This window comes from Alnus glutinosa, chromosome 2 (genome assembly GCF_958979055.1).
Source record: "Alnus glutinosa chromosome 2, dhAlnGlut1.1, whole genome shotgun sequence".
In the NCBI taxonomy this organism is placed as follows: Eukaryota; Viridiplantae; Streptophyta; class Magnoliopsida; order Fagales; family Betulaceae; genus Alnus; species Alnus glutinosa.
The window spans coordinates 2,992,359-3,011,509 of NC_084887.1; the positions used below are offsets into that span (position 1 = coordinate 2,992,359).

At 32.1% G+C, this 19,151-nt stretch overlaps 1 protein-coding gene across 1 annotated transcript; it reads left to right on the forward strand.

Annotated features, from left to right (window-relative positions):
- The first annotated feature begins 14,055 nt into the window (after positions 1–14,055).
- LOC133861074 (probable WRKY transcription factor 31) lies at positions 14,056–16,466 on the forward strand. The gene is made up of 5 exons (XM_062296773.1): positions 14,056–14,603; positions 14,703–14,801; positions 14,893–15,420; positions 15,522–15,635; positions 15,748–16,466. The coding sequence occupies exons 1-5, from the start codon at positions 14,229–14,231 to the stop codon at positions 16,387–16,389; spliced, it is 1,758 nt and encodes a 585-aa protein (XP_062152757.1). The 5' UTR covers positions 14,056–14,228; the 3' UTR covers positions 16,390–16,466.
- The last annotated feature ends 2,685 nt before the right edge of the window (positions 16,467–19,151 follow it).

Consider the following 19,151-nt stretch of genomic DNA (forward strand, 5'->3'; position numbering starts at 1 on the left):
CGAATATGTAATTGTGAAAGGGCCCTTTATGGAGCCTACATACCCTTCTCAAGTTGCTCGATCACCTACTCGGGCAGATAGGCTCTACAAGAGTGCAAGGACTCTCTCACAATTGTCTGTTCAAATTGCAAATAATTGTAATAAATTTCAATCCCACCACCGAATGCTTTCTTTTCTCGCACCCTCTCCCTCTGTGGCTCATCTTCATAATCTCTCTCTTCCTCACGACTCCTTACATTATATGAAATAAGAAATATTTTGGCTATTTTTCATACAAGTCAAACGCCAAAAAATATTTTCAAACTATTTTCAAGGTTGCAAATAAATAGCAAAAAATAACTAATTTTTTTCAAAAAATATTCTACACCGAAACAAACGGATAGTCGGGTACTACAACTTTTAAAACTACTAGGTTAACCACTTAAAACACGATAAATCAACTCCGAGAACTCGAAAAAATATGGTGTAAAAAGTAGACTGTTTTCCAAATACTAAACAAGACGAGTACCACAAAGAAACAAGTCTCTTGGTCCATCCATCATTGTCTCGAGGGAAGAATGGCGACAGCATCATTTGTTGTATTCCATACTGCCTTTTTCTTGTTTTGGGGTTTACTTCATCGTGGATCTTCGATCTTATCAAGATTGTCTGTATTATGGCAGTTTTATCCAAAGCATTCGGAATTGACATAACAACCAATTATCACCCCTTGTGTCTATTAAGGCGGTCTCAAATCTGGGTTGGGAGCTTTCTACTCTCAGATATATATATATATATATCTTAAAATAGAAAAAAGGACTTTCATATATATGGAAAATAAATAATCAATAGCCCACTTGATTGAAGGGCCCTTCAATCAAATCATTTGATTGAAGGACAGCTACTCTACGGTTACAAAACGAGATTATCTTCATTTTAAATGAAATAGATATTATTTTATCGTTAAAATTTAAAGTTGGTGTATTTAACGATGTATATGAAATTGATGTTAGAACGCTTTTTAAAAATTTAAATAATGTGAAATCACGTACACCGATAAATACATCAACTTCAACTCATTATCATAAAATAGATATTATCAATTTCATTTGAAATCGAGAGAATCTTATTCCCACGGTTACGTACTCTTTAGAGCATTCTTTTATTGTGCTAGTCAATGGCTCTACCAAAAAAAAACAAAAAACAAACAAACCTCATTCGGCTAGCTATTTTTAACTTAAAAGTAGCTCAACAATGTATAAAAAGAATTAAGAGAAAAATTAATCAAATTCTCGTTGTTGTTTGGGAATTGTATTGAAAGTGTATGAAGATGGAATATTTTTAAGGAATTATGAAAGTGAATAGCTAAAATAGAAAATAAATAATGTTAGATACTATATATATTTTTATCCTAAAATTACTCAATAATATTGATATGACACTCCAAATCAACCATTCGATCTTTCTTTCTTTTCTTTTCAAAAATAATTAATTCAAGAGTTAGTTGAGAGTGTCACATCAACCTTGTTGAATATAATTATAATATCTAACATTTTTCAATACAAAAATGTTGTTTTTTTAGCTAAAATTTTATGAGTCATATGCGAATGCTCTTAATTAGACCGTTACTACACATATATGTGCCCATTATGTGGTGAAAAATTAGAAAACGTCATCCTTCCCAAAAAATAAAATTAAAAAAAATTTCTTGCGTAAAACGGGTCGTAGAAATCCAGAAATGGTATGACATAAAGTAATTAACCCTAAAACTCTATTGAGGTAATCTTAGAAAAATTATATGGCTTAATCATCGGAGGTTTTCCCGCCGACCCCGTCACGCTAGTGTCACCTACATTGTCTTTTCCTTTGTTTTGCAAGAGCCCATCATTCAATCTTACTGTGCAAAATCTGCATCAACATATATAGTTTACCTAAAGAATGATTTGTTTTTATTCTATATCATTCCAAAATTCTCTATCAAAATTTACTCTCAAGCTAGCATCCTTACGAGCATTTACATTCGGCTCGGCAAATTTTCTTTCTCTTTTAACTAAAAAAAATTATATTTTTCTATTTTAACCATCAATTTTTTCAAAGTATCGATATCTCGATCACTTTCTATTAATTTAGCTATCCACTTTCAGTACTATCCCATTTAAATTTTTTTTCTCAATAATTTCTTTATTTTTTGTAAGAAAAAAAAATGATAGAATTTTTTTTTTTGGTGAGCGAACAATAGTGCTCACCAAATTTGGTTAGCATGCACTATAGCAGCTTACTAATTTTTTGTCAAAGTAGTTAGCTGGATGTAAGTAATTTTTTATCCAAAATTCTATTTTAATTAACCCGTTAAAATAATTTTTTTGGCTAGCGGGGTGTGAATGTATGATTAACTCAATGTTGCATTCACCAACTTATGGACCCTGTTTCACAGTACTCTCACGTGTTAATAGGGCCTGATCAGCTAAGTATGAATTAACCATGCAATTAAGCTTACCAAACAAAGCCAAAAGTGCAAAAGTTGGTAGAAAATAGCCAAAAAAAATTGAACTTCAAGGTTGAATTTCTCGAGGGTGGTGCTGGCAGATCGAGACTTTACCAAACAAATGCAATTTGCTTAGCTTGCGTGGTGTACGTAGCCTCTTTAATTTGAAAATACAGCCATCTTTACATAAATGTGCAGCTCTTCTTGATAAGCACGCAAGGGCAAGTGGTCTCTTTTTCTCACCACTTGAGAGCATGCATGCATGCATGCATCATGTGAAAGCTTGAGATGAGATGAGATGCTCGTGACCAAATTCATCAAATCACAACTTTTGTGGTTACGTGGGGACAGGAGTTAGAATTTTTTACTTAGAAGACCAAAGTATGAATGAGACGTGAAGGGTACTAGTTCTGTTATTTCAGTTCGGATAGCGAATGTGAACGAGTCTATCTTTTTATATGGTTCAATTCACATGTCTAAACAGATATTGAAAACACAACTTTCTGCTTGGCCAATACTCTCACATTTGTTGTTCGAATTAGCGGACCGGGACCGCTAATAATAAGAATCCAAAAGGCAAACCTAATTTGAAAACCAAGCTAAGAGGGCTTGGCCAATACTTACAAGCTCCATCCCCATTCCCCGTGACTAACGATTGTTTAATCAACTAATACTTTGGACTGCATACCAAAACTTTGGAGTCATGGTCCAACCTTTCAACCACTACATTTAAATCACAATCAAATGTTGAAACTCCTGTCAACCATTTTTATTATCCTTGCTACCTACTATATATATATAAGACATACACTATTGGGATTTCACATATTTTTCACGAGTCCCTTCGATCGATCAACTTGGATATATATATGAAGAAAGAAAGAAAGAAAGAAAGAAATCCCTTGGAGTTAGGCGAAGGCCAGCTGTAGAAGTAGAAACTAGCTAGAACGCGAGTGTGAACCTGACTGATAGAATTAATTGCGGCGCGGCTGCCCCCATGACTGCATATGCTACGTACATAGTCCTCCCACCAATATTTCAGCCGACTTTAACAGCCAATGAGCCCTTTCGGGCCTTTAATTTTCCCATATGGCTTCCAAATCATTTATCATTGAAAAAAAAAAAATACTACATTAATTTATTTTCCTCTAATTATTATTATTGTTACAATTATGTCCTTTTAATGTTTTAATTTTTATATTGTCCCTCGTCCGCGACCAAAAATAATTTGCACAAAATAAAAATAAACATCGAGGGATATTGTAAGAAAGATATTAGTTAGAGGGGGTAATTAATGTCGTTAAACCAGAAAAGAAAAAAGAAAAAAAAAAATTGTTTAGTTGTTGGAGCTCATGATTTCATGGGTTAACTTTACTAAGCCAAATGGGAAAAGGGTTACGAGGAAATAAAAATCAATAGGAGGTGGGCTAGCTCGATCTATTAAAATGTTATTATTTTTTTGAAAAGTTTAAGTTGATAGGAATTGATAAATTTCAACATTTAATTAATACTTTAACAGTTTTATAACAACAAATTCAAATGAAATTATAATGCATAAAAATACAAATAGTAATAATACTTTGAATTTAATTTGGTCTTCTAAAGACCAAGAAAAGGCCGCACAATGCGGTTAATCTTTACTTGATTTTCAAATAAAATCTTTTGATTATTCAAGTTTCTCTCCCTGATTAGCTTGACCAGATTATGTTGGTTTGACCATTCCAAACAGTGAATAATTAAAAAGTAAAATAAAAAATCCCTACCTCAAAAAGAAGGGCATTCATGTTGTATGAGAATTATAATACGTCTATAACGAACAGGCTAATCTTTCATAATAAAAAAGAATAATAATAATCACTAATTAGAGACCGAACAAGGGGCTAGGAGCCATTTTTTTAAAAAAAAAAAAATATTTGGATATAATTAAATATAAATCCTAATTTCGTCCCAGATATTTTTTTTTTTTATATAAGTACGTTTCAAAATTACAAACTAACCAAAGGTAGAAGACCTTGGAATCAAACTACAAGGAGCATCCGGAGATAGTACAACATTGCACAAAGGAACAGTGCCACCGACTAATGGAATAGGAGATGATTGAAAACCAGAGGAGGTGGGAATGCTGCTTGAAATAAATCTAGCTGCGGCCCAATGTGCCACATAATGGGCACCGAAGTTTGCACTTCTATTGACTTTCCGTGCTGACCAAGAAGAATCAGGAGGAATAGAGTCTAATGTGGATTTGATGATGTCGGTGATACGCCAGTCTTGGACAATCGTTGGACATTGAAGAGTAAGGATGACAACTTGAGAATCACCTTCAAGGATGAACCTATTGAGGTGGAGAGAAGCTGCCAAAGATATTAGTTCGTAAGAAATTATACTTTGAAGGAGAAGCCACAAATTCCATGCGTGTGGACAGTTTTCTTAATGCATGACATGTTTATTTATTTATTATTATTAATATTTTATGTTTTTTTTTATATATATAAATTATCTACTCCCTGCCTCCTGCTCCTCTGTCGGCTCAGATCCAAATCTTCTTGGGAATCAGTGATTAAATGTCGGTGACAATTTGGCTACCTTGTATAAAAATGGTTTACTTTTGTTAATGTTTATTTAATTAGGTGATTTTTGTATTTTTTTTTTAATAAAGATTTCTGAATTTCATTCATATAACATGAAAAAACAACTAGAGCCTCAAGGCTCTAAATATCCGGATCGGTCGGGGTCTATGATAGTACAATTTTACAAACACATGTCAAAATACAATCAATTCATATTTGATTTGGGTCAAGGTTGGGTTTCTTTTTTTTTAAGCTTATGAGTTGTCGAATTCATCCCTTTTAAATATGACATAAAAATAATAATTATTCTGAATATTCACCGAATCTCGACTCTTTTTATGAACCATATTGCTTTCTCTATGGTAAAGTTGGCCCAATACAAGAAACTACACCAAGTTGGATTTGAATTCTTTAATTGAATAACTTTAATCGGATTATGTCATCATACTTTAAACAACATTAACTGTATACATGTTGACTGTTAAGACTCTTGATATGGTTTATTTTACCCAAATCATTCACTCAACTAGTCGTGTCAACTTTATGTGTTGAAAGCCATATATAACTACAAATATAATATCGCTTTCCCTTTGATAAATGACTTGTAACATACTGATAAGAATTCCTTGCAATTATCTGTTCGGATTGCAATTAATTTAGATAAATAATTAACAGAGAGTTCTGACAAAATTTACTTACCGACCGATTACCTGTTCGAATAGACGAGTCTCATAAACTGCAAACCAATCCCGAACCTTATCAATCTATATAAAAAAAAAAAAAAAAAATCCCGAACCTTATCACTCGTAGAATTAAGTCACTGTGGGAGCAATGAAATGGTCTATGGATGGCACATTTATTCAGCAGATGAAGACTTGGGTTGCGTTCATATCTGGTCATAAAGTGTGGCCTTGACTTAAACGAGGGCTTCTTCTTTTTTCCTTGCTCGTTTCAATTTTCTTAATATTAAATTATCTTTTAGACCCACGTTTTCGGTTTTCCTTCAAAAGAAATTAACCAAATTTTTTGAACTAGTCACAAAATCGATATAGATTCAGGCTTTGTTCTCTATGAAGTTATTTAATATGGACATAATTATATTTTCATACTACTTTTATTATTTATTTGATAAAAAAAAATGAACGAATGCCTGAACTTCCAAATGATCTTGAACTTAATTTAAAAATAATTAAAAACTAAGGTCTTAATATCAAAATCATTAAATTGGAGAAAAAAAAAAGAGTGTCTCATCAAAATTTTCCTTTGCATGAACCTCAACCCAAGTGAGAGCAATGTGCACTAATTTCTTTAATTTTTTTTAATTTTTTTCTTAAAATTTGTGTTTTCTGAGTAATACTACATACAACATACACAGTTATCCCATATTCATTTCATTGGACTAAGTGCCCATAAACTCTTATTTAAAAATAAATAAATAAATAAAATGAAGGACTAATAAACACAGTTACGTACATCAGTCCAGTATAATGAGGTGTGATTAAGGTATAATATGTAGTATTTCTCTTTTGTTTTCTGTTATCAAAACAAAAACATTATCAAACAAACGAACTCAAAATACTAAACAATATTATAAGTACCAATATATATATATATATATATATATATATATATATATATATATATATATATATATAATAACACTTTTTCAAAGAAACAGGGTCTAAACACATTGACAAATAACAAACATAGATTTGTCTTTTTACATAAGGGCTCTCCCTTTGCACAAAGCTGGAGACAACTCCCATCACATGGTTTGGTAATAGGCATGACAAAACTGATCAAAAGAATGGCAAACAAGTTTGCAGTTTGCTTGACAATAAATGATGGGGTTTACCTTTATATATATATAGATTTATTGATCCAGAAAAATAATACTAGTATATATAGATCCAAAGGATAAACGGGCCTTTTGGAAACAGATCTCTTTTGGTCATCAAAGTGGGTTTGAAATTCTAAGAGAAATCGTGCTGAACATTGACACAAGTGATTTTATTATTATTGTTGACTGAAATTTTATATTTTTTATAATTTTATATATTGAAACCGTTGAAAACAATGCCCTTTTTTTATTGGGATATAAGCTTACACGTTTCTCCCTCGTTTACGACACAAGAATCAATTGTGTCTGAAAAGTATCTTTTTCCATAAATTCTACTACACTTTGCCCTCTCCACCTCTTAAGTCTTAAGTTAAATCTTTGTTTTTTATTTGGATAAATTTCCCTCCAATTTCTTTAATAGATTGAATTTAAAGATTTTTTTTTTCTTTTTTACCTATTTTTAAATTTGGCGGTCAATTATTATCCATTTATTCAAAGTCTGAAGTTGATATGTGTAAACAACCCTTATGGTCATCGTAATCTCAGTCTTCTCTATTTATTTATTTATTTATTTTCATAAACCTATATTTTATAGCGAAATAATATATTATCTTTGTAGCGTTCTTTTATAATACTGTGACAGATCATACTTGATACACATAGGGATATCCTTGGTCCAGTGCCACACGGTTCCCGAAAATAAATAAATAAATATATCATCTAATACCCTCGCCAATTTTTTGTTCAAATAATTAACAAAAGTGATTTGAAAGTACAACCATCCTTCCTATTAAAAAATTTATTTATTTTTTTAAACAAATAAAGAAAGCAAAAATAAAAAGAGGTGACAACAATAAAAGTTACAACTCTATAACTAGGGTGATGGTGAGTCACCCGGCCTCTGAAAGAATAGCCGTACGTAGCTGTACCGATAACAATGAATCATCCCTGAGATGCCCATTAGCCACTCTCTTGAATTGAGATGGCCAACCCTGCCAACCCTACCAACCCCTTCATATGTTAAATGGCCTCGCTTGCGCCACCACCCCTAAAAGAAGGGCCGGTTTAATGTAATGGGATCATGGTTGGCCTTAGCTTTTTTTTTTCTTTTGAAAAAAATAGAATAAAAAATGACATAAAAATATATAAAAGTCTTGGATTAAAATTTTAAGCTAAGGTATTAAAGTTACTATTCGAATTGAGTAATGCTAGATGTCTCTAGCTCTCATTTCTTTTTTGTGTTTTCTTAAAATTGATGTATCTTTTGAAATCACTAATCTAATAATAATTTTAAGAGTCACGTCAATTTTAAGAAACACAAGGAGAATATAGGTCTTACATACATTTAGCATTACTCATTCAGATTGTTAACGATTCGAATAGTAAATATGATAAAACTAATATAGGACCTAATTGTCTAAATAAATTTTAAGATGCATGCCTATCGGTTTAGAGAAATGAACCCTATAAAAATTATATCTATCTAACAATTCCGATAACAAAATTGTTGAAGCTCAGATCCTACCCACAATTGTTGATGCCTTGTGCAAATAGATTTATCCTTAATTTTAAAGATTTTTCATGAGGAGAGAGAAAGGGAGGTCGAGAAAGAAGTATTTTAAATCATCATTATTATGATGGCAAATGAATACTCACGAGAGTGGCTTTTAAAGTTGCTTAGCTGCACTCACTTTCAAAAGTATTTCCAAAGCTTTCTGATGAGTGATGACCCAAAAGATCTCAATTAATTGAATCACGTTTTGCTACTGTTTCTTTTCCATTCACATTAGAGGACTTCGAGTCTTTTCGATCTCTCTCTCTTTTCCACTACAAAAAGGATCAATTAGTTATTATATATGTTCATCAACAATTGGTTAATTAAAAGAATTGGAAAGTAACTAGATTTGTCTGTCACATGAATTCTAGCTGTTAAATCAAATGATCGATATTGTTGAATGATACCTCTAAAGGGGTCATCAAATAAGAGTTCAATCTAGAAATATATATATATATAATTAACAACCATGGGCTTTGTTTATTAACGTGTTTTGAGAGTGTTTTATGTTTTTCGGAACGTGACATAAATGTAAAATATGTCTTTGTGTGTTTTTTAATTGGAATACTTTTATATTTGTGTTTTTTGTCAATTTTTTTTTTGAAAAGAATAAACAAATTTTTTAACAAAAGTTGTCGTATTTGAATCTAATGGATAGAGATGTAAATGAACAAGTTCGTTTGACAATTCGATTGATATCCACTCATATAAACTTGACTCAAATTCGGTTCGTTTAATAAATGAGCTGATCTTTAACACAAAATTAGGCTCAATTATTAAATGAGGTATATTCGTATAACCTCGGCTTGAGTCATAGAAACTCGTATATATAAATTCATTTTTATTATTTTTTATAGTATATATTATTTTAATTTCATAATTAGAACAACTTAATTAAAGCGGAATTCTCTCCCAAATATAATATAGATATAGCTTGAATTATTTTTATTGTGAGTCTTGATATAAATATATGTATTTATGTGTACATGAGTGTGATTGTGTGTAGGTGTGTATATATATATATATATGTTTGTGTGCATAATGAATTTATATACATACATATAAATTCAAAATTAGACTTTTTAAGATTCAAGTTAATTGTTTAATTAACTCAAATGTTTAATTAACTAATAATTAGTATAGATTTACCAAAAATAAAAAATAAACAATCATGATATTTACATTATATAATGAATGAATAAGTTAATGAGATATGATCTTTTGCCACCTCAAGACACAACTCTTAACCATCTTGCTTATGTGACAAGGTGATTCCCTAGTTAGCTTTAAAGTTTTGAAAAAAAAAAAAAAAAACCTTGACTTTTCATTGTCCTCCCAAAAATTTGAAAAAACCCCCCGGCCCCCAAACCCTTCTCTAATTATGAAAATACCCCACTTAACTCTCTCAATTTTTTTTTTCAAAAAAAAAAAAAAAAAAAAAAAACCTTTAAATTCTTCAAAAATTAGAAAGAAAAAAAAAATCCTTACCTTTCTAAAAAAATAAGAAAAAGAAATATATTTGGGTTTTTTTTTTTTTTTTTTTTTTTTTTTTTTTTTTTTTTGTAAAATCTAATAGTTTTTTCCTTAAAAATATAAACAAAAAAGCTGGTAAATAGGGAAGGGGAGAGAGGAGAAAGAAGACCCACTTGCTCTTCAAATAATGCGGCCGCCTCCACTTTCTTGTTATGAAAGCATCCCAGTTTGCAACGAATCCGGGTCCTTTGCATAAACATAATTCATTAAATTCTTCCCTTCAAAAAATTAAAAAAAAAAAAAATTCATTAAATTCTTTGGTGCAATGAAAACAATATGCTCAAAAATTAAGCTATATATATATATAGCTCACACTTCACAAACAAAAATAGATTTTTTTTTTTTTTGGCTTGTTTACTCAATAATTAAGCCAATTTCAATTTAATTATGTGCTTAACATATGGTAAAATTGTTAAATCATCACTTATCTTAAAATTTTAAGTTTTTACAGCCTAAAAAATTGTGCATTTCAACAAAGACTTGAAGTTTCAAATATATATTTTTGTGGAATGAGATGCTTTGAAAATAGGACAGGCCTTATGAAGGAGTGATAGTGTGGGAGTCAATATGAGCAACTTACCGATGTTGCGAAGATTGTGCTGAATAGTCTCCATTCACGGTTTATGGAACATATTAATTACGAGGGAAGCCAATTTTGTTGCTCACCGTTTAACGAATATAATGCAGCTATCAATCAATCTTTTTGGAACATGTTTGGGTGGAAGATTATCTTGTCTTTCTTAGAGATATTGTAATTGTTAAAAATATTGTAATTGCTGAGCAAGTTGTTCCTTGATAATTTAATGAAATTCCACAAGTTGTTAGTGATATTGTAAGGAGCATGATTATACCTAATTTATTTGCTACTTTAAGTGACTATAAATTTAAGATTTTTTTTTTTTTTTTTTTTTTTTAAAAAAAAAAATTGTAGATAAGGTCATAGATATGTTTAGACTTCATTTGATAATTAATTTTCTTTGTGACATATATATACAACCTCAAATTTTCTAAGAAAATGATATAAGATTTTGAGTGTTGTTTGTGGTACTAACAACTTTTACTATAACTTTCTTACAAATTAATGTGGCAATTTATGTGACACTTACTACGTCAGCCACTAAAAAATTAAATTTATCTGTCAAATTTTGTTGCTTAAATTTTTTTCACTATTAAAATACTGTCATATGATACTGTAAGAAAATTGTAATAAAATTTGTAATGCCCCAAATATTTTTCTTTGATTTTTTATTATTATTATTATTATAAAGCAAGTCATTTAATTTTCTTGAGTTTTACAAAGTTACAACCTCGAGCAAAAAGTGTGAGAACATATTTTTGATAGATGTTTGGAATTGTAATAGTGATCTTAGCTTTGTTTGTTAAAGCTTTTTCGTCCTTTATTTGTTATTCTCTTTTTAAAATGAAAATATTAATAAAAAATTTAAAACACTCATAAACACGTTTAAAATTGTTTCCATCTTGATATCACTTTAGAATATTTTTTTAAGAGTAATGCTACATACTACTACGTCCTGACCCTTCTCATTGAGTTAATGCGATAATGCTCATTAACCCTTGAACTAATTACTGTTAATATATATATATATATATATATATATATATATATATTCAAGGGCCGATGAACAATTTAACATCAATCCAATAAAATTAGGGTGTAGTACATAATATTTCTCTCTTTTTTCAATCAAAAACAAAAAAGTACTTTCCAAAAACCATTAATAAAGGAAGTCGTTAATTCACATGGTTCGACTCTGTACCGCTGTAAATGTCATTATCTAGCTAGCTATCTCTCTTTATATTGGTAAATAAATAAAAAGAGAGAGAGAGAGAAAAGCTTTCTTTCTCTATCTCTCTATTAAACTTTCATTCTCTTTTGGATTTACCTTAATCCTATCAATTGTTTACATCTAAGTAAATAATTAGGAGCCGCTATCACCGTTTTGATATCAAGACAACATTTAGACATATTTTTATTTGATATAATTGATCAACCATTCAACGGGTCCATTCAATTATGGTTCAAATTGATGTGGATATATGATTTGATGCTTTCGTAAATGTCAAATTTGGAAAAAATAATTTACTATTTCATCCTAATGAGCGATCAATCCATATCAATCATTTTTTTAAGCCTAATAATTGCAGGCCAAGAAGATAATTACATTAGATGTTTACACAATTAATTACAAGATTTTAAGACTTTTGAGTCACTAGCTCCTCTACATTTGATGCTTATGTGGGATATTAATTAAAGTTCAAACCAACCTACCAATATAATTAACTTAATTAATAATGCAACAAAAAGACATTTTAAGAACAAAATATTCCATTTTTTTTTTTCACTTTTAATGTTACATAAATAATTTTTTTTTAAAAAAAATTTACTACAAAACAAAATATTTTTCATTTTTTGATACAAAAAATTCAAAACTTCTTTCAACTTTATATCACATTAATATTTTTTTATTATTATTCAAAAAAAAAATGATCACTAATAAAGCTTCACCAAACACACCCACAAGGTTTTTATTTCATTTTTCTGATTTTATTTATTTGTTTTTTTTTTTTTAATGAAGTTTTTAACTACATATTATTTGTGTGTAACATTAAATGAATTATTATGGGGTGTTTAAATTGCAGTAATCTTTTAAGAATTTTGAAAATCTCAAAACATTATCTCGTACCAAACATAAATGCCGAAAAAAATGTTAATATTTTTTTTTTTATAATATATATATATATATAATTTTGCTTAAAAATGTTGGTTTGATATGCAAAATCACTTATAATAGGACAAAATAAAACAAATTTCGATTTCAATTTTATTATAACTTTAATTCAAAATCAAATCAGGCCAATCTTACGATTTATCAAATTCCTCCAAAGAAATTCTTACAAAAATGTAGAAAAGATTAAAAGGACAATTTAGCTCAAGATAGGGATTCGGTCCAATTGAGCCGACAGAGTCAACCAGCCGCTACGCTCGGTCCGGATCTGCTACGTGTCCAATCAGGAAAAGACAGATCAGGGGCCCACTTCTAGTCGGCTGTGTGGGCCCAGGTTGCCATCAGGACCGTTGACTGGGACTACTCCTTTTCACGAGTGAGAGGCGCCGGGCCAATTGGGGCGGTGAATTTTTGGAGCGCGTCAATCTCCTCCCACTCCACATTTTGACCCAAAAAAAAAAAAAAAAAAAAAAAAAGGAAAAAGAAAATTTATTTCAAACAACTTTCCTACGTGGCCCCCACCTGCCGCGTGGGGCCCATTTGGGAATCTGACGGACGCGATTACCTCAGCGACAATTGTCCTTTCTAATTTGTGCATCATATGGGAGGGTTTAGTGCACTAATTATACGGTGGAAAACATATTCATGTGTCATCATTTCTACGACTATAAACCCATCTTCATTTTGGCTTTTCGTTTTAATAAGAAGGTTAAAAACATTTTGTTTGTTATAATATATATATATTTTTTTAAAAAAATTAACAAACAATTTAGGGCTCGATTGGGTTTAAAATTTCAAAAAGTGTAATTTAAAAACCTAAGTTATAAAAATACAGTTAAACGTTTGACAAAATTATAGTTTGATCTTTAAAATTAAAGTTTAGCCTTTAAAATTATGTATTTTCAAAATATGCAGCACCCCCTTACTTGCGATTTGGATTTTATGCATTTTCAAATCGCAATTTCAAACTATTATTTTTTGTAATTCGGTTTAAAATCACACTTTTTATCTACAAATTAAAAATCACAATACCAAACGCATCCTTAAAACTGGTTCAAACTACCTTACATCATAACACTTTTTAAAACCAAAACTAAAAATCACTCTTTAAAAAATAAAAAAAAAGAAGCATTAACAAATTTAATTATAATTGTTTCCCTCATAGTATTTACTATGTTCTAAAAAAAAATAAAAAAAAATAAAAGGAAAATTATATAAAATGTTGTCATTGTTTAATTACAAAGTACAGTCATAAAGATTAGAGGCTTTCTTAAAAGCAACCCACGAAAGTACAGCCACCTTACCTCTTCAAAAGCCCTTTATTTTGATATTTTCTCTCCATCAAAATCTAATACACAAAATATTCATTATTCAAACACCAGCACCACTCGACTACTTCTTCTTTGGTCATCTTCTAGAGTCTCCAACCCCCCCTTTTATTGCCGAGTCCATTGCACCGTTTCAGAGACTTTTACACATCTCTCTCTATCTCTCTCTCTCTCTTCTCATTTCCTTTGCATTTATGGCCAAAGGAAGTGGACTATCCATTGATTCAGCAGATCCATTTGGGTTCTTTCCACACCGGCCAATAGTACTCAACTCATTCCCTGAAGACAGCAACAACAACAACAACATCATCAGCAGAAATATTCACAAGTGGAAGCTCTCTACCATGGATGCCACGCTCAACAGGTCGCCTCCTTCATCCAGTACTATCCAATTCCCACTCAACCTTAACTGCTCCCATCACCACGAAGATTCTCCTCCGCTGTCCGATGATAAACGGATGGTCATCGATGAGATGGACTTCTTCGCCGAGAAAAGCCACGACAACGAGGCTTTCTCTACCGATAAAAAAGATTTAGACTGTCCGACCTCGTTAGAGTTTAACGTTAACGTACGTGCCCGACCCGTATTATAAGTTTAATTTCTCCATCATTTTTATTTACCATATTATCTCGAATAATTTTTCATATATATATATATATATATATAGACTGGCTTGAATCTTCTTACTACGAACACCAGTAGCGACCAATCCATGGTGGACGACGGCATATCACCGAACGTGGAAGATAAACGAGCTAAAAGCGAGGTAAGAGAATGAAAAGCCTTATTGAATTCTATCATGGGTTGGTTTTAGATTTGCTGATGTTGAATCAGTTTATATTATTGTGATCTCTCAGCTGGCTGTTCTTCAAGCTGAGCTTGAGCGAATGAAGGCGGAGAATCAGCGTCTAAAAGAGATGCTTAATCAGGTTACTACTAATCACAATGCCCTCCAGATGCATTTCGTTACTCTTACGGATTCTCAGAAAGCCCAAAAGACTGAAGAAAATGGTTTGGTAGATGGGAAAGTAGAGGGTAAAAATATAGTAGTGCCAAGACAGTTCATGGATCTTAGACTTGCTACTAATGGCGATATTGCTGATGAGAATTCGCTGTCTTCATCGGAAGGGAGAAGCCACGATCGGTCAGGATCGCCGCCCGGAACTAACGGAGAAGTCAAGGCACCCAAGGAGGGGATCGTGTTTGATCATCAGGATAAGAAGGAAGAACATGGTTGTAAAATTGGGAGAGAGGATAGCCCGGATCAACAAGGATGGACTCCTAATAAGCTTCCTAGATTCAATTCTCCAAAAGAAGTCGATCAAACGGAGGCCACAATGAGGAAGGCCCGCGTCTCCGTTAGAGCTCGATCGGAGGCAGCCATGGTATGTGATTATTGTTAAAGTATTAATTAAATGATTAAATTTAACGTAGTATCATAATTGTATTCATCAAGGTTAAATTGAATTTGATCCGTTGATGTTAGATCACTGATGGGTGCCAATGGCGGAAGTATGGGCAGAAGATGGCTAAGGGAAACCCATGTCCTCGAGCTTACTATCGATGCACCATGGCCAATGGTTGCCCAGTTCGGAAACAAGTATGTTTGTTTGCTTTAATTTTGTGGATAAGTTTTACAAAATTAAACTTGCTTCTATTTTAAGGAAGCTGTCACTTTTTTCTAAGTGAGGTACGTTTGATTTCTTAAACAGGTACAAAGATGTGCAGAAGATCGGACAATCCTGATAACAACATACGAAGGCAATCACAGCCATCCCTTGCCGCCGAACGCCATGGCAATGGCATCCACAACATCATCAGCAGCAAAAATGCTGCTGTCGGGGTCTATGTCTAGCGCCGACGGGCTAATGAACTCGAATTTCCTCACAAGAACACTCCTGCCATGCTCCTCCAGCATGGCAACAATCTCAGCATCAGCTCCATTTCCCACTGTTACATTGGATTTAACTCAATCCCCCAACCCATTACAATTCCAAAGGCCACCAAGCCAATTCCAAATCCCATTGCAGCTGCCTCAAATATTTGGTCAAGCACTTCAAAACCAGTCAAAATTTTCTGGTCTACAGATGTCACAAGACATGGACCCTGCCCATTTGAGTCACCAGCTACAAGCATTGCCGATGAACCAGGCGCAGCAAAACTCGCTTTCCGACACGGTTTCCGCCGCCACCGCCGCCATTGCGGCGGATCCCAACTTCACTGCGGCGCTTGCAGCAGCCATCACTTCTATTATTGGTAGCAATAATGCTAACCTCACAAACACCGCCAACAGCAATGGCAACAATATTACTAGTACTACTAGCAACAGCAATTCAAGTTTTCAAGGCAAATAAGGCTACTTTTCTGTTTAATTTCCTTTTCGGGGCCAAAAAATGAGACTATACATGTTCATTTTCTTTGTTTTTCTTCATTGGTTTTTTGTTTTTTTCCCCTGGGATTAAGCATAGATCTCCTTGTATTCTTTGTTATTTGAATAATTAATCTGTTCCAAATTGTACGTCAATAGAATTGACTCAATATATACATAGTGAAAAAAAAAAAAAAAATCAAAAGAGGAAAACAAGAAATAAATAGAAGAATCGTATTTTGTCTCTTTTCCTTGTTTTGTCTTGCATCTTTTATTTTCGTGATTCGTGAATGGACATTAATCTGTTTTGTTCCTAAAGAGTAAGCCAAAGGAAAAGATGAACAAGGAAAAAGATAAAGGAATTGAAGAGAAGAGTGCAATAGATTTTATTCTTTCTTGGAGTTACGTGTGAATCACATGGCACTTGCCAAAAAAGAAATTAAAAGTGCTTCATATATGTTGTAGTCAATACTCCATGGAATGAGTCAAGAAAACCGTCTAAGAGTTGTTAGAAAAAGATGGGGTTTGTTTGACACGTAATGAAACCTGAGAGAGAGAGAGAGAGAGAGAGACTTATGCTCTTGTCACATTCGATCTTGTCTTTAGGCATTTGATTCTACTTGAGAGTGGTTAAGTAGATGGGTTTCTTTCGATTGATAGTGTTTTGGTCTTTCCTCTCTTTTCCACAGTCATTGTCCATTTACATTCAATGAAGTAATAATGAAAGACTTGTAGTGCCGTGTATTCTTCTACCCTAGCAAAAAAGAATTAGAAAAATGTTCTTTTCATAATGCCTTGAGTTTCAAAATGCCTTCTCCGTTCAAAACACTTCATGTTGGACTCGCGTCGGATTAGACAACATGCGGAATATTTTGATTAAAATTGAATAATAAACGGTAGGGTTATTTAGTTTCGAACTTGAATAATGTCATTTTTCATACCCACGAAACATTAGCTGACAATGCATGTTTTAAATGACTTATAATGCAGCTACTTCAAAAAATAAAAGTGTAAGTCACTTGAAAGTTAAAACACGTCATGTTAATCGGTGTGACATGGGTGCAATAAATGGGTGTAAAATGTAACATACTCTTCGAAGTTAGGACCTCGACTTTGATAACTTTTTAAATCATCACAAATTACAAAAACTTAACTTGATAGAAAAATAATAAATTTAGTTAATACTTGAACAATTCATGCCCACGCTTGGTTAGGATATCTTTTTCAACCATATTAATTAATTGATGGCATAATTCAATGAGTGTAGTTAGGGATATTACAGTTTTTTAGTCTCTTACAAACCGATGTGTATTTCACATGGCGCTTAATTATTATGTTAGCCACTAAATAATTAAATTTATTTATCAAATTTTAATTTATTGCATAATTTTTTCACCTGTACGTGCATGAATTGTGTAACGTGGAGAGCATGTAGATTGTCATACACGTGGATTATAGTAAAAACTGTAATACTTCGAGCATTTTCCTAATACAATAACCTCTCACTGACTGTGTACATGCATGGATGGAGAATTATTCTTTAATTACTACATGCCACCCTTTCTCATATACTCAATGCACTAATTAAATTAACATCGTTGTTGTACAAGTACTGTAAAGTGAAAGAACAAATAATTAAGAAGAGAAGTTTATTCATGTCAAAAGTAAACAATCTGAGACCTACCAATTAAGTTAACCACGATCGAATTTAATTTTAACCATGAAAAGTGGTGAAGATATGAAGGGCTACGTAATTAATTAGCTAGGGGCAATTTGTCAAATTTGCTAACAAGAATAATATAGTTGTAAAGACTTAATAATTAATCAATTAAGATGGCCGGTTGCCGCCGGTATCCAAAGTCTCTCAACTAATTAATAGCACTTAAAATTGAGGTTTAAATTAAGGCTGCGCGCAGCTCAGGTTGCATATGGGGTTCGGCATTTGGGTTCTGATCGAGGTGGGGGAAGCCTATAGCTAGTAACTAGGTTAAGTACGCATGCATGTGTTTGGCTTCATTAACACTACTGTTGATTCTAGCTAGGTTGACAATATGGTGATTGGTGAGACAGAAAAAAAGAAAAAAAATTTCTTTTTTAACAACTATATATATAGGTTTTTGAAGAAGGCAATCCTAGCTATTGAAAGGCTCATGTTCCATGGACAAGTTAGGTTTGATCTTTTACAGCATTTTGCTTACATATTAGCATACCAAGTAAGAAATAGCTTTGAATCAAAAGTACTGGTGCAAAATTCTTATTGAGAGGGATCAAAAGGATGAAGACAATGGGCTTTGTTGCTAACGTGTTTTAGGCCTTTTTTTTTGGGTGGGGGGGGGGGGGAGGCTTTTTACCCAAAAAGCAAAAGACATATCCATTTGATAAAGTTTTTTTGGGTTAATTTTTCAACCTGCAATGTCTTATCTCTCAGTTTTGTTTACCCAAATGACAAACCACACGTGTTTAGCATTTTACAGGGTACGTGGAAAACTCTAAAAATTACAATTTTCAAATTTCAAACAAACAGCACCCCAAAAGAGTTATTGAACCTGCCCAACAAACCTAGCAGTAGTACTCAAGTTTCTCTTCTTTGTGTACTAATTTTTTTTTTTTCCTCAATTTTTTTTTGGTGTTTATCACATGCATTATTACATGCTCTATTAATCCTATTAAATGAATAATAGAATTGTATTCTCTAAAGATAAATATTAGTTTAATAAACTGAATTTAAATAATTAATTTAACTCAATT